This window comes from Ricinus communis, chromosome 2 (genome assembly GCF_019578655.1).
Source record: "Ricinus communis isolate WT05 ecotype wild-type chromosome 2, ASM1957865v1, whole genome shotgun sequence".
NCBI classification, from domain to species: domain Eukaryota; kingdom Viridiplantae; phylum Streptophyta; class Magnoliopsida; order Malpighiales; family Euphorbiaceae; genus Ricinus; species Ricinus communis.
In genome coordinates, this window is record NC_063257.1 from 7440988 (window position 1) to 7457021 (window position 16034).

The window sequence follows — 16034 nt, forward strand, 5'->3', positions numbered from 1 at the left end:
GTCCTACTTTGACTTTTCTTTTTTTATATTTTGCCTTGTGTACATTTGGCTCATGTGACTCCCACTTAATGGTCTATTTGACTAGTTATTATAAGTTAAGTTGGTTTTCTCACAGAAAAACTAAGTGGGTTAAGTTATAATCTAGGCTTTATGTAACTAGTTTCTACATGAGGTAAATAAATTTTTAAGACTATATACTGCACAATATTACAAACTTGACTTTTCTATATATATATATATATGCACACACTAATTGACCAGTAGCAATTATAAAATTAGGAAAAATTATAACAAGCACAATTAGTTTATAAATAAATTTTAGCCGTCATTATCTCAATCTAAGTTCTTATAAAGCTTCAGTCAATTAATTATTTCAATCTAAGTCTTCTATTTTGAGAAAAAGAAAAGAATTTGAGGAGTGTGGAATATTGAGATTTGACGAAATCGGGACCAGAAATTATTGCTCCCTTTTAATCTCTTCATTGTTGCAGCAATAATTGGCGATAATGCAGAAGTTTTCCCTTTTGTGTTTAGCTTTTCTTTCTTTGCCCAAGGCTGCTTTCATTGTTAGCATAAGAGAAGTTTAATTTTTGTTAGGAGAAAAAATTAATATTTTATGGAAACAAATGGGTTAGGGTTACAGATAGAAAGAAGAAGGCAGCAACAGTAATGCCATGGTAAAAATTCATTGAATTTTAGCTGTGATTATCTCAATCTAAGTTCTTATAAAGCTTCAGTCAATTAATTATTTCAATTTCTTTTAAGAAAAAGAAAAGGAGTGTAGAATATTAAGATTTGACAAAATGGCCACCAGAAATCATTGCTCATTTTTAATCTCTTCATTAGGGTTACAGATAGAAAGAAGAAGGCAGCAACAGCATTTAACTCACTGAATTTGCCAGTTTTGGAGATTAAGAAACATAAATAATGTGTTGGGCTTTCACTTTGCTGCCCACACAATTAAAATATAAACGGCCTTTTACTTTAGTTTATCAATGCCCACACAATCTAGGGAGAGCGTTCCAAAGTTTTAGTTTTACGCTGATTTCTAGAGATAAAAATTACAAGAAAAAAAGTAAATTAAAGTCTCCTTTGATGAATCTTATAATAATATAATACATCAAATTAATATAATGATTTCTCCTATTTTGCTCTTCATTTTGGACACAAGAAAATCATAAAGAGTAGATACGATAGGGACCTTTTTGTTTGGTGCTAATCAATAAAGTAAAATGAAACTGGGTATCAATTTAAGTGACGGTCAGAGTGCCTACTGGGTATTGATTGAGATAGGAAAAGGACCAACTAAAATATTGTCTCCCAATCGTTGGTTAGTTTGCTGAAAGGCTATATTGATAGAAAACTTATGGCCTGGGAGACAAAATTTTATATGTTATTTCATCCTATTAATAACTTTTGTTAATCTCTTTTAAAAGGAGAACATAGTTGGAATGTTTCCTAAGAAAATTAGATTGCAAAATCTGTTTATTTTCAAGTTTGATGATATCTAATTTCTGAAAGAATGTAAGTTTTGATCTGGAAAGATAAGGCAAATTAGATAACTCCTGCTCTATAATTTATGAGACAGTTTGCAGGACGAAATGTTTCAAAAGTTCAATTTTGATACTGAGTTATCTCAAGGATTAGTAATGATGAGGACATACCAATTGAGGGTGATGTAATTCTAAAACAGGTAATTGTTTCTCTCATGTGCATAGCCATGCATCAATTTATTGTTTTCTAATTCATTTATCATTGTGTCTGTCTTATTAACAACTTGACTTTCATGACTTCTTAGCTTTTAGCACTACAAATCAATGCCGAAAAGTACTTCTTTGGCATAAGAAAGAGCCTGGTTGAGTTTGATGAAGTATTAGAGGTATGCTTGTAAGAATAATGGTAATCCAGGTTTTGCCTAAAATATTTATCCTATTCTCTTGTTTCTCTGCAGCTTCTTCTTTCTGACTAGGGAAGAGTTTAGTTATTGGGCCATCGGGAGCCAGTTTCAAATGCAATGTAGGCTATGTGCCGTTTAATTGCATAGTTCCAAACTCTTATTTTTCACCTCCTGTAATGTTTGGGTCCTAAGCCATTTTTAATGAAGTTTTTCTTCTGATAAAAAAAAAGAAGGGAGAGAGAGAGAGAGAGAAACTTAGTTTCTTGTGAGGTGCCAACGTTTAAAGTGCCACATCAACCTAATGATCACCTTAATTTAATATTTCTTCTTTCATTAAGATTAAAGTACTTTGAGCGTGAGTCATTTGCTACCTAATAGAAACCTTTCTTTTTAAATTAAAATTAAGCTTTTTCTGATGCTTGAAAGGTCTGGCAGTGCGTGCATCTTGTAAATTCATCACTGAAGAACAAGAAAGGATGATTCTTGGTTGTAAAACCATATATGCTCATGATGAGCATTTTTAGTCAATCGAGAATCAATTGTGTCTCGCATTCTCTCTCTTGTTCGTTGTCTTGTGGAATAGGGGTAATTTTCTTAATCATCCTCTTTTTGTTGTTTAAGTAATAGGTAATCAGTTTATAATTGATTCTTAACTGATGAGTTTCTAATTTCAATCCTTTGCAATTCTATTATTATTACGTTTTTCAATTAATCTACAATCAAATTTAGCTTTTAGAGTAAAGGATGCTATCGATGTCTATCTTCAATTTAGACATATTCAAAAGTCTAGTTAATTTTCTGTAGTGCCCAGGTTTATGTCCCTCAATTTTAACCTAAATTTCTGCTGTCTATTTTATTTGCTAATTTTATTGTTTTTACTGTTTGTGATTTCCTTGGAGTATTGTCTTTACTGGCCTGTTTGGTGTTATTGCAACTGCACTTATGGAATTGATTCGGATATGGTTTATCTTTTTTTTTTTTCTGTTTCCTTGTGTAATTGATTGCCTGATGTAGAAATGGAATTGTTTTGATATCATTTTGATGCTTGAATTCAATTCAAGTAGATCAAAGAAATTTTATTCTCAGTTAACTTTTTCTAGATAGTAGGCAATGTTTACTTGTTAATTTGAAATGTACATATAGGAAGATAATTATGAGAAAGATGAATAGGGTAATTGGTTAATTTTGGGTCATAATTGTGAAAATTAAATAAGTTATAATACTTGATATTAGTTTATATGTAGTATGCCAGATTGCAGTCAAGTGTACCCTAACTGCATATTGTCTTCCTGACCGCACACACACATACATATGTAAACACAAAGCAACATCGCATTCACTATGCTCAAATTCTTGGAGAACAGTGGACCAAATTTGTTGTTTCCGACCAACTTTCTCTCGTAGAATTTTTGTTTGAATTGAGAATCAGAAAGTACAATTAAGATCTTATTAGCGTGAATTGAATAGCTAGAACGGACAGGGGGCATGGCAGCCGTGGTCCCTTTTCTCTTACGGAGGAAGATGATTAGGAGGATGAGGATAATTATGCTTTGGAGATGGGAGCACCACTTAAAGTAGTGTGGTGGGTCAATGAAAATGAATGGAATTTATACAATTAGTTTCTTTGGAAAAGTGCTCAGTGATAATGTTTTGGACTTATATAACTAGATTCTCTTATTAATTTATGATTTTCCATTGTTGATTTTAATATATTAATTAACTTGCAGGATGCCTAATGATACTGATACATGTGAAAATATACTGGCAACGCTTTGTATATAATACATAGGTAATTATATTACGAGTAAAAGAATTTTTCTATATTATTCTCTATTTAATTGAATTATTAATATCACTGATATTAACTTTGCTTTTCATTTGTAGAATTTATCTATGTTATTCTCAAATATTGCACGTGCCATTTAACTAGTGTTATTGGTCAACTTGTTGACCATATTGACATTGATTGAAATTTTAGTTTACTTTTAGGATTTTCTTTTATATTAGTAGGATCGTCATTACTCTAACAATATTGTCTTGGATTCCAATTAAAATTGTGTAATATTTTTTATTTTGTCATTTTAAAACTAGATTTAATTATTGTTAGAATTTAATAATTGATGAAAATATTATTGTGATTTTTTCTGTGAATGATACATTAACAGTGGGTACTCTTTCTTTCTTTTTTTACGACAAAAATGGTCATCACTATTTAAAGTATATTAACGACAATATTATTTACTTATAGCGATGAAAGAACTCTCACTATTATAGTAATTATAATGATATATAAAATATCTTTTAATGATGGTAATTTTTATGGTTTTTTAATGATGGAAAAAATATTTTTTAATGGCAGAAATTTAAGTCGTTATTAATGGTTTACGGTGACAGAAATACAACAATTTTTAATGAGAATAATTTTTATTATTATTATAATACTTCTATTAATGAATAAATATCTTTTAATGATGAAAAAAAATATCTTTTAATGACGGGAATTTAAGTCGTTAGAATGGTGCATGATGACAGAAATATCAACAATTTTTAATGACAATAATTTCTATTATTATTATAATATTTTTATTAATGAATAAATATCTTTTAATGACGGAAATTTACATCATTATTAATGGTTGATAGCGACGGGAATACAACCCGTCATTATTTGTTTTAACGATAAAAAATTTATTCCCATTACTATTTACTTTTAAGTAGAGAAGCTTTAGTGACAAGTGATGATGGAACTTTTAATGTACTTTTAACGACAGTATTTCTTCTCATTGAAACTAATTTTTCTAGTAGTGTTAAAATAATACTCTGATTCAGTGTAGATACCGAACCCATGAGTAACTTTTAGAGCCGAATGCCTTGTCTGCAACCACTCTGGCTACCCCAATCCCCAATGCAAGAGGGCGTTGATTTGATAATCCTTAGCCGTGAGATGTAGTTTCAAATGTTATTTAATTGATGAGAGATATAACAATTTATTTTCGCTACATTATCTCATACCAAACAATTAGTTTTTACTCCTTTCTGCTATTAATTTATTAATTTAACCTTTGAAGAGAAGAAAGAATATACACTTCCAATTAGTAGCATTTCTTTTTTGTTTTAATGGTGTCGCACGGTTAGCTTACTTCTAACATTAATATTAGAAAAGGGAGGAAAGATTTTTAATCATGAAAAATAACAGATTATATTTCTTTAAGACAATGGGTTTCAAAATCAAAATCCACCGAAGAGATCTTTTGAAGTTATTAGCCACCAGAATAGAGCTATTAGTAGCAACAAGATGAAACTTATAGCAAGATCCAAAAGACTGAGACTAGAAGGAGAAGTTATCAAGTCAAGCATTAATACGATACTTGATTTTCTCACTAAAGCGACTTCTTACTAATTAATGAAAAAATAGTCATTTGATCATTATGTATATTATTTTTGCACCCATCAGCTAGGGCTTTGATTTCATGTCCAACTTCATGGCTGTTGGGCTCCTGTGACTTTCACAAAGTTTCAGTCCTTACGGTTACTAATTTTACCTTTTAGAGAGAAAGGCAATTGGCTGCAACAGGGAAAGTTACAATATAATAGAACACGTCAACCACTCGTAACATTGCATCCAAAATTCATCATTTGCCATACAACTAGTAATGCAAATCAAGAGTCAAAGCCAAGTCATGATCCAACTTCAAGTGAAGGGTCAAATTCTACTCCAAGTGCAGTTACAAATTCAAAAGAAATCCAATTGTAAGAGCTAGAGCTAAGAGAATGAAGGAGACTTTAAATGAGTTTATTCAATAACCTAATTCAACATGTTAGATCTTGAGAAAAGCTAGTTTGGGCCAAAATATTCACAAGACAGAGGAGGAGACAAATTTTGGTTAAGAGAAAACAAAGAAAAGAAGCTTAAAGAGAAAACCAAGCTAGGCGCATCTTATATGTGCGCTAAATCTAATAGGCGTCACTCTTCTAAAGAGGAAGCTAAATTGGTAGCAATATATTTCTTTATTTAGGAAAATGTCTTTAGTTGATTAGTCAAGTTTTCTTTAGTAAATATTGTATATTCAACCAATGTGCTTATTTTATCATATAGAAAACTTTTATTTAGCTTCTAATTTAGTTAATTCCTAATTAGTTTAATTTTCTTATGCTATTTAGAAATTATTTTTATTGTTTTCTCTATATAAACTAAGTATATCCACATTATTCAAAGTGAAATGAACATTTTGAGTTAAACATATTTGTGAGAATTATTCTTGCTTGGTGCTTTGGAAGGACTTCGAACTTATCAAGGACTTGTTCCTGTAGCGTTCAACATCGACTTATCACTCACCTTCTACCTTTTTTGAGTGTGGCGTCAACAATTTTTCTTATACCAAAGTTCAAGATATAAGTTATATTTGAGTCAAAGTCATTAAAGTTCAGATTTAGTTTTCTTGGAAATCTTATTCCAATTCCGCGTGTTAGATTTTACCACAAGTTGCCAAGGTTCACATCAACTAGCCACTGGTTTGGAAACTGCATATGCAATTTACAGGAAGACCACTGCTTATGCATTGCCAAAACTCCACGTTCTGTACTCGATTGTTAGCAAGGTTTATATTGACGATGAGACTGAAATTAGATGCTCATGGTCCATTGTGTATCCTGCCATTGGCATCAGTAGAATTATAGCTATTTAATATAGAGGTTAGTTCACTGGATTTGGAACGATTAAGATGTTGTAAGTTGCAGTGGATCTTTCAAAAAGACATACATCCCACATTGCATAAAAAAAAGAATATATTTCTACAGCAGACAAACACTATTTGATGATCTTGTCAAAATTCTTATAGGAATATTGGGCTGGCAGCCATAAAAATTGAGCCTAACATTAAATTAATTTTTCTGTTGTTCATGTTATTACTTCAGGCAAAAGAACCCTTCGAATCCTACATAATTAGACTGCATGGCCACTTAAACTCTCAGGTCATTCCTGAAGTCTATTTGACAGTAAAAACACGTTAAGCATCTCCATTCCGCAGATCAATATTTCTTACAGGACCCTTGAACCATTTCCTTGCATCCAATACCCACCAAAGCATTATCAATGTCAAACAAACCCCAAGAGCAACCGGTGCATAGTTGAAAGTTTTCCATTGGATAGGGTAAACTGTTGGCAATAGAAAAGCTGAACAGGTGTAACATATCCACAAGAAGGCCACTAAGCAAATGGGCCTACTTGCTCTGCCCAAATAAAATGGTCCAGGCTTGAAGTTGCTCTCATCCATGATTAGCCTTGCAAATATTGGTACAGCATACCCTCCAACCCATCCAATTGTACTTACTGATATGATTGCTGTGAAAACTACATCAAGCTTCAAAATGGGTACTCCAAGAATGATCCCAATGGCTGCACATAGCCATACAGCATTTCTTGGAACCTTGTACTTTGGGTGAATTTTTCTCCAGATAGGTGAATATGGGACTCCTTTATCTCTTGATAAAGCATAAACCTATATAAGAAAAACAGAATTACTGCAAAATGAGACTGAAGAAATGCTTTCATTGCTGTCATAAAATCAAGATAAATTGATTTCAATTTCTCTTACCACTCTGCCAGCACTCGTAGTTACTGAAAGTCCACAAAAGAAGAATGATCCCCAGATTATGCAGAGGAAAACTACCGCTCCAGCTGAGTTTCCATACCTTCCATGAAATGCATCATAGATTATCTGTGCTGGTACTAATGCACCACCAGTCTCATTGTTTTCGTTGTACAGATAGTTCAAATCCTGCAACAAAAGCATGCCTTGTTAGGAATCAATCATGTACAAGAGTACAATTGAATTGAATTCATGCAATGATTCCAAATTGTTTCATAATGTCTTTTGCAAAATAAAAAGCCAAGTAGTAAGCCCATCCGCCTTTTTAAATTAGCATACCTTGATACTGAAAGTGAGAGCTAAGTAATAAGCCCATCCAAAAACAGAGATGATGCCAATGCTAGAAAGAATGGCAATAGGACCTGTTTTATCAGCACCTTTTGTTTCCTCAGTTAAATGTGCTGCAGTGTCGTAACCGTAAAGGCAGTAGTTGCTAAGTAGTACAGACATAATTACTGCGTAAGGAATACTACTGATTCCAGTAGCTTCAGGTGATGTTTCAAAGTGAGTGAACACATAAGAAGCAGGTTGTGTCGGCCTTGCTACCAATGGAAGCATTATTACCACTGCTAAACCCCCAATCACCTGCAGGTTTGAGTAAGGAAGCACTGTTACAAGTACCCAGAATTCGTGTGCTACGAGACAGACAGTTAATTACAGGTGCAGAAAAAGACCTGATATTGAAATTGCTAGAGAGAGAGCAAACCTGCCACCATATGGAGATAATGTCAAGGAATGCAACGACTTCTAAAGCGAAAGTGTTGAGCACTGCCCAAATGATAATAAAACCAATATACATACACAAGAAAACACTCCTTGAAGCAAAGTAGCCTCCACCATTGTTTGTTCCAGTAGACAAAAGAATGATCATTTGCAGAGCCTGAGAAGCTGAATATGCCTGGAGTACACGTATATAAATTTTGCAAAACTCAAAACTATTTCTATTTCAGGATTTACATTGGTAGAAGTTATTGAGTGTAGTAAGCATAACTATAAGAGCTCGACTCGGACTCACAAAATTAGTGGCCTCGTATTAGCACAACTGATAATTTCTCCATAAATCTATTCTCGATTAATTCTTTTACCATCTCAGGATTATTAATGTATGCTTTGCCCAAGTCATTAAGTAGATTCCCCGTTTAGCTAGATACCTGAGCACCAATGCCTGAAATGACACCAATAGTCTCGAGCCAGGCACAGCACCAAGATGCAAATGGCCCCCATCTGGGTCCAGCCAAATGAGCAGCCCAAAAGTAAAGCGAACCTGTGGTCTGTTAAATTAAATTTTCAGCAATAAGAATATAATAATAAAATTAAACGAATTGGTATTACCTCCATCTAATTGCTCGGATGATGAATTTAATGTGGAGTACTATTTGTATAAAAATAATAATAATAATAATAATAATATGTATATAAAGTAACAATATAGTTTAATTTAACCTGCTTAGGTACGCTACTAATAAATAAATGCTGTTTGTTCAAAATAATAATGATAATAATAAATTTGGTACATTTCTTTTTCTCAATGGTGACCAGGCATATATATAAGAGTTTTCAGTCTAAAAGACGCACACCAGAAAAATTCCAGAAGATGGATATTCCCCGAGATAAAGTATTGATTCAGAATCTATATGCAGGAACGACAGTGTGTAGTGTTTGAAGACTGAGCAAATTGTAGTCAGCTTCTCAGTGTGCAGACTATGACATGCCGTTGTGATGCGTAATGAAGAAACTATTTACCAATGGCACTGAATCTTCTTCATTTTATCTTTAGTTACTCATAAGCAATGAAGAAGCAATAACAAAGACATGAAACGAATAATTAAAGAAAGATAAACATACAGGGAAAGAGGAGCAAATTTCAGACATGGCTACTCCAACAAACCAAGTGAAGAAAGTGACAACGATCCATCCCCATATCATACTTGCAGGTCCTGCATAACGCAAGCTTGGACCATATAGAGGTGTTCCAGTAAATACTGCCATGCTCGAGAATGTAATTGCAAGGGTCTTGAAAAGGGTCTGCAACAAAATATACATATAAAATCACTTCACCATATTTTACCATAGATATTCTTTTTAAATAATCCTATCAAACAAAGATAATTAATATACTTTCTGAACTATTATAATTTGAGGATGCCACTCGCTCGTGCGTGTTGCAAATGGTACTGGAAAATGGAATATGAAGTCTCGAACTCAAACCCCATTTAGAGTTTCCATTAACTGAAAAAAGATTATAGCAAAAAGGGAAGATTAATGTTAAAATTGATAACCATATCTCTTCGGAGTTCTTGCTGGTATCCAAGTTCATTGAGACGCTTCTCTCCAGAATCAGTCTCTAAAGCTGTTTGTGATGAGCCAGCATGCACCCTTGAAGAAGCCATGCTGAAACAAGAATCAATTAACCACCTGAAAACTCACTAAGAAGAAACAGAAGGATAGAAATTAGATGTTTCCTTTTGACATGCAGAAGATGGTACTAATAGTTATACATAAATGTTTTCGACTTGTTTGTGCAATTTACAGCAGTAGTGGCCTGGTTGTTTTTTGAATCGGTCAATTCGAAGACTAAATTGTCACAATAGTCATAAAGTTGTGCGTTAAGAAGCAAAGACACTTGAAAATGAGGATGATTATAGTTTATTTTAATTTCTCCTAGGCACTTTCCTCTTGTCTTTACTTGTAGAAGTCCTAGTCCCTGACAAATTAAGCAACAAAAGATGGGAAATTTTCAAAGTTCTTTTGTCCATGTGAAGGAAATGCATAACATCACCTCAATTTAGGATATAAAATGACATAAATTTGAATTTCATGATAATGTAGCTAGCCGCCATGTTTACTTTTCTTCACTTTATCATTAAATAGGTTGTGATATGTATCTCTTTGTGGTTAACCAAATAGTTAGCTGTGGTGTGCAGGATAACAATGTTTATTTGGGTAGTAATCCGATAGGCTAAAATTGCTGTGCGTGATATATATATATATATATATATGAGATCCATTAATTCAATATCTCTTATTAATTCATGTAGAATTATATTTTTATTCAGAGTTCGGTTCGATAAAAACTTCATTCAAAATCGTTTGTTAAGTTAATTAAACCAAGCTTCAATTCTAAATTTTTAGCTCGATTATTTTACTGAGTGGAGCTCAAACTTGACAGAGTTTAATCTGTTAACTTACGAGCCTACTCATTTATTGGCTCACGATGAGACTAACAATATATCTTATGGACATATAAACTATCTTATTAACTCCAGATTAGTTTTATTCTTAAAATTTAAAATCTCATAGATATATATATATACACGTTTATATTTATATTTAATAATAATAACTACAATACAAATTATAATAATAATGGATGTTGAAAAATGCTTAATAAGCTTGAGCTCGAAATACTTTTTATTATATAACTATTTAATGAATCGAACTCGAATTTAGCTCAATTAATATAATAAATAATTTATTTACAGACTATGCTTGAGCTACTCATGCGATTAATAATTTTAAAATAAATTGAGCCGGAGCATAAATATATAAACTCAAGTCGAAGTCGATTTTTCACCAAATTAAATAAATATGAGCTCAAGCTACTTAAAATTCAATTACAGCCGTATACCCACCCAATAACTTAAGTTTATTTCAATTCAACTGTATTTTAGTTTTTCAAATACTAATGTTTCATTATTAAAATCAATACTAGGGTTTATTTCGACTAAATTAGGGTTTAACATTTTTGTTTTAAAAAAAAAAAGGCAGGGTCTATTGACCTAAAATAGAGTTCAGTTCTTTAAAGACTGGGGTTTCATTATTAAAATGATTACTCTTCCATATCAAAATAAGGGAAATTAACGTTTAAAATCAATAACTGCGGTATAATCCAATTAGACTGAGGGCTAAATTCTTTAAAAATTGGAAATTTTCATTATAAAATTCAATACTAATAGACTTTTTGTTTTGAAATAAACTAGGAGCTAAATAAAGTATTCTATATACAAACTAACAAATTCTTATAATATATTTAGTCTTATCATATTATCTGTATATAAATCAAATAAAAAATTAATATGTTGTATTATTATTAAATATGATATTTATATTAATTTGATTATTTATTATTATTATTTACTCATTATAAAAAATTAATAAATGTAAATATAGTAATTAATAAAATAGTTTCATATATAATTATATAATTAATTTTATTTACGAATGAACGTGATAAAATAAATTTTATTTAAAAAAATTTCAAATAGAATAACTAACTTTTGAAATAACAAGAGATATGGCAGGATCCATATAAGATTACACAATAATAATTCCGCTTTAAAAACTCGGTCATCAGTGCTATTAAGATCTTATGAGTCAAAAGATATTAAAAGAAACTAGATATACATGCATCTCGTTGATTCTAGCTAATATGAGTATTCTTGATTGATTCATATGGCAATGTAGTCAATTTCAAAGAAGAATTTTCATCCCTATTTTTTTTATGGCAAAGTAAATTATTCAAAATTAATTCAAAAAATTACTACAGAAGAATTCAATTTTAATTAACTATAACTCGCGTTTAATCCATTCAAGTAGTTGTCGAGATAAGCTTAAACTCTTTAATATTTAGATCTAAAAAGCTCACAAGTCTAATCAAGCTTTTACTGTTGTACTTATTATATTAAATATATTTATAAATTCAATTCAATTGAACTTATTCAAAATTTATTCAAATTTAATTTTATAATTATAAAAATTTCTTCAAGTTATCGAAACAAGTCTAATTAAACTCGAACTTTTTGAATGTTCTAAAAGTCGAATCGAGCTTAAGAAATAAAACTCAATACCGCTCAAATCGACTTTTGAATTTCAAACTTTATAATTGAATTGAGCTCGAGTCCAATCGACTTGTTCCAATTCGATTATACCCTAGTATTTTCTAAGATCGTATGTTTCGCCCTTGAGAACAGATTCAAAACTAATTTCTTTAACAGAACCATATACAACTTTCCCTTTTTGGGAGTTTCTCACAAGCCAATAACAAATGAAGTGATAGGAAAACAGATGTATCTCAAAATAGAAGTATGTACAGCAGGTGATTGGGGGACGCTTGCCTAGAGTTCAGTGGCAGAACAGGGGATGGAGCTCGTTATCACAAAACTAGGTTAGCTTTTCCTTTGGTGCTCATTCAATAATAGCTCCTACACTTTATTGTTCAATTTCTAAAGGGTCCAATGTTTTTTTCTCATCAACTATAGAGCCTAGCCAATATGGGCCTACAGAAGGCCCAAAATATTTATCAATTAAGAAAATTAATATGCTTCTTTGAGACTAAAATAAAAATAAAGCATGTGAAGTTAGTGCAATAGAAATGCTGTATGTAGACCTAACTATATAAAATGATGTGGCATGGCATAATTGGTAACACAAAGCATAACATTAATAGGAGTAGTGAAAATGACAATGTCATTATAAAATTGAAGTAGTGGATGAGATCTCTAGGCTCTCAACTTGCTATTGACAAATGAGATTTGGTGATTGGACATCAAAAAGCAATACCGCCAATTATTGAAGAATAAAAAGTAATTATTGACAAAAAGAAATTTAGAAAAAGATAAACGTTTCGTACTCCGTTATCATGTCAATTTCCTTTTCTCTATTGTCTTTTAGAATTTAAAAATAATAAGATTATTGAATAATTAAAGAATATATTTATTGAGTATAATAATATTAAACCATTTAATTTTTTAGTAATATATGTATATTGTAGCCGTGAGCCAGTCTGACATATTTTTCTGACTTCAATTAAATGAGGTTTTGTTATTCAGAATAATTCATGTTGAATAATATATAAAGTTGGGTTCGGACTGTTCATGCAGACTGTTGGATTCAATCTCCAAATTGCAATGCAAAATATTACGAGGGATTATAGATAAAATAAGATATACGGCTACAAATTATTAAAAAATATTTTATATATAAGAATATAATTATTGTGACTTAATTAACTATTATTATTATATAATTTATACTCAGTTTTTGTTTCATCATTAAATTGTAATAAAAAAGTCATTAATTTAATAAAAATGATTGGACGATCAAACAACGTTATAATATGAAAAAAATATGATAGTAATAATTAATGACACGATTTATTATAATTTTAACTGTATACATATATCATTAAAATTGTTGAAAATTATATTATATTTATTTTATTATCCCAAAATTATATATCTACTTTCTAGAAAAGTCGCCTACCTTACGAAACTTCCTAAATTAACTATAAAAAGCATTCATTTATTAATAAAAGAAAAGGAGAAACAGTAATTAATTAAAATATTAGGCTGCCATCTAGAGGCAATAATTAAAGTACTTTTCAAAGTTGCAGAATTTCTACGAAACCCTAATTCGGTTACATAGGTAGTTACATATCCTCTAACTAAACTACTTTTACTTAATTAATTTAATTGAAATTTGAATTAATCAACTATAATACTGACGCACACATGTGGACTTTCACATTTACACATTATCATACTTAGGTTGAGGGATTCACAATTTTTGTTTTTCCCCAATTTAATAATTAATAAAAAATATTGAATTGAAGAAAAAAAAAACTATAATATGATCATCAGAATTCAGCTTAATTGCCGAAAAAATCCTACACTTTATATTTGTTATCAAATCTAGCATGTACTATTTATATTTTTAAATTTAGCATCAAATTTTAATATAGATTTTTGTTAACGTGGTGTGAACTCCGACAACAACAATAATAACAAATTAAGTTAGCATCCTCACTATTAAAATATTATAGTTTAGACATATAAAATTAATAAAACTTTAAAATTGGGAAAAGAAAAAAGAATTAGTTTATATACTTAAATGATAATATTTTAGTATGGAACAAATCAACAATTCTAAGTTGACTCGATATTTTTTTTTTTTGTCAGTTCAAACTAATTTAGCAGATTTTACAGATAATTCTATTAAATGTTAAAATCGAAATTAATGTTAAAATATAATATTAAAAATAAAAAATAAAAAATTACATACTAAATATAAAATTCAGAATTTCTTTTGGCAATTAAGCCTCAGAAATCTAACCAATAAGATTTCAGTAGCTATATCTTAATAATAGAATTAAATAAGGAATGGGATCATCATGAGGACCTATTTGAAATTATTGTAGGTACTGTAGAATAATAAGTCTAGAATTTCATTTTAAATCTAATTTTGATTCTCTTTTTATATTCTTTTAATTATTTTCGTCAAGCCTGTTCTTTAAGAAATATTGATTTACTTACTTTAAAAAAAAAATAGTTTTCGAAACTCAATTATTATTTTTTTAAATAATTCTTCTGAAAAGCATGTTTGGCCACTTGCAGTTTCAAACCGGGCCATAACGAGAACCGCCATGCCTGCCGCCCTAATTTCTAATAATGGCTTTTCATTGCTGGCTTAATTAAATTCAAAAGTGACATGTTAGTTAAATTTCTTTTAAAAGAAATTCTAATATTATAATTTCTTGAAGAAAGTTTTATAACTAATTTTGTTGATGCAGAGAGATTAATTATTTTTAATTGGAAAGAAGACAGAGACCAAAAACCAAATCTATGTACAGACACTGTAGACCAGTTTTGTGTCACCCTCATGGATATGCCTAATTGCCTCCATTAGTCAGCACCATGTGATCAGGAAGGAGACAGATAGAGTTCTTAAAATGGAAGTTAGGGTTCATGCATGAATATTACACCAGTTTCTCTTTTTTCAAGATTTCCATTTCCTTCGTATCCTCCATCAACATGGTCCTGGGGGAATGCATTAGGTCTTCTTACAAATATAATAATATTTGACACAGTACTAAAATAATTTTCATCAACCCTATATAATATATAAACCAAACCTATTAATGCAACAGTAAGTTATGCATATTTGTTTTAACGTCACATGATTCATGTTTTGCTTAATTAAAATGCATATATATTTACAGAGAAATCATCATATGGATCAATTTATTCCCTCAAAAAGTAAACTTTTGGATTCTGTTTTTCTAATTGATGAAATAAGTTTTAGGTCAGTTTTTCACACGTAACCCTAATTTGAAGAACTGATTTCAAACCTTCTTTTTCTTCTTTCTTTTCCCCCTTTTTTTTCTTTCCCAATTCCTGTGGACTGTGGTGTCTCAGACTTGACAAAAATTAAAAATTCTAATGTCAAAAGAAAAGGGTTGGATATTGCAAAACTAGATTTAGGGTACAGTTATGTCACAACCTTTTTTCTGCATATAAAATTCTAACGAATGGCAGGTTGAGTTGACCTTTGGACCTTGATGCCATGTTCAGTTCAGTTCAACAGAGTTCACAATAACTTAGCTGGATTATATTATTATCCCAATTGGGGAAGTTGGCGTCTCTCTCTTTTCTTTGATTAAATATTTTCATGGAAAATCTCTGCCATGGGCTCTATGAAAAGGAAAGAAAAGA

At 30.7% G+C, this 16034-nt stretch overlaps 1 protein-coding gene across 3 annotated transcripts; it reads right to left on the bottom strand.

Moving 5' to 3' along the window:
* Positions 1–6640: 6640 nt before the first annotated feature.
* Positions 6641–10052, bottom strand: LOC8270984 (amino-acid permease BAT1 homolog). 3 transcript variants are annotated; one of them, XM_015719883.3, is made up of 8 exons: positions 9825–9957; positions 9664–9719; positions 9391–9570; positions 8697–8816; positions 8252–8443; positions 7825–8130; positions 7492–7674; positions 6641–7395 (listed from the first exon to the last, which is right to left on the bottom strand). In XM_015719883.3, the coding sequence occupies exons 3-8, from the start codon at positions 9532–9534 to the stop codon at positions 6904–6906; spliced, it is 1437 nt and encodes a 478-aa protein (XP_015575369.1). In that variant the 5' UTR covers positions 9535–9570; positions 9664–9719; positions 9825–9957; the 3' UTR covers positions 6641–6903. The 3 variants fall into 3 exon arrangements, with proteins under 3 accessions (XP_015575369.1, XP_002520314.1, XP_015575368.1); XM_002520268.4 differs by lacking the exon at positions 9664–9719 and having other exon boundaries at positions 9825–10052; XM_015719882.3 differs by having other exon boundaries at positions 9664–9956.
* Between the last annotated feature and the right edge of the window lie 5982 nt (positions 10053–16034).

Excerpts from the sequence above, each read along its gene's own strand:
- LOC8270984 (XM_002520268.4), bottom strand. The coding sequence starts at position 9,935 with ATGGCTTCTTCAAGGGTGCATGCTGGCTCATCACAAACAGCTTTAGAG. Across the intron at positions 9,571-9,824 it reads AAGAACTCCGAAGAGATATG|ACCCTTTTCAAGACCCTTGC; the intron begins GTTATCAATTTT and ends ATTTTGTTGCAG. Across the intron at positions 7,675-7,824 it reads CTCTCACTTTCAGTATCAAG|GATTTGAACTATCTGTACAA; the intron begins GTATGCTAATTT and ends CTTTTGTTGCAG.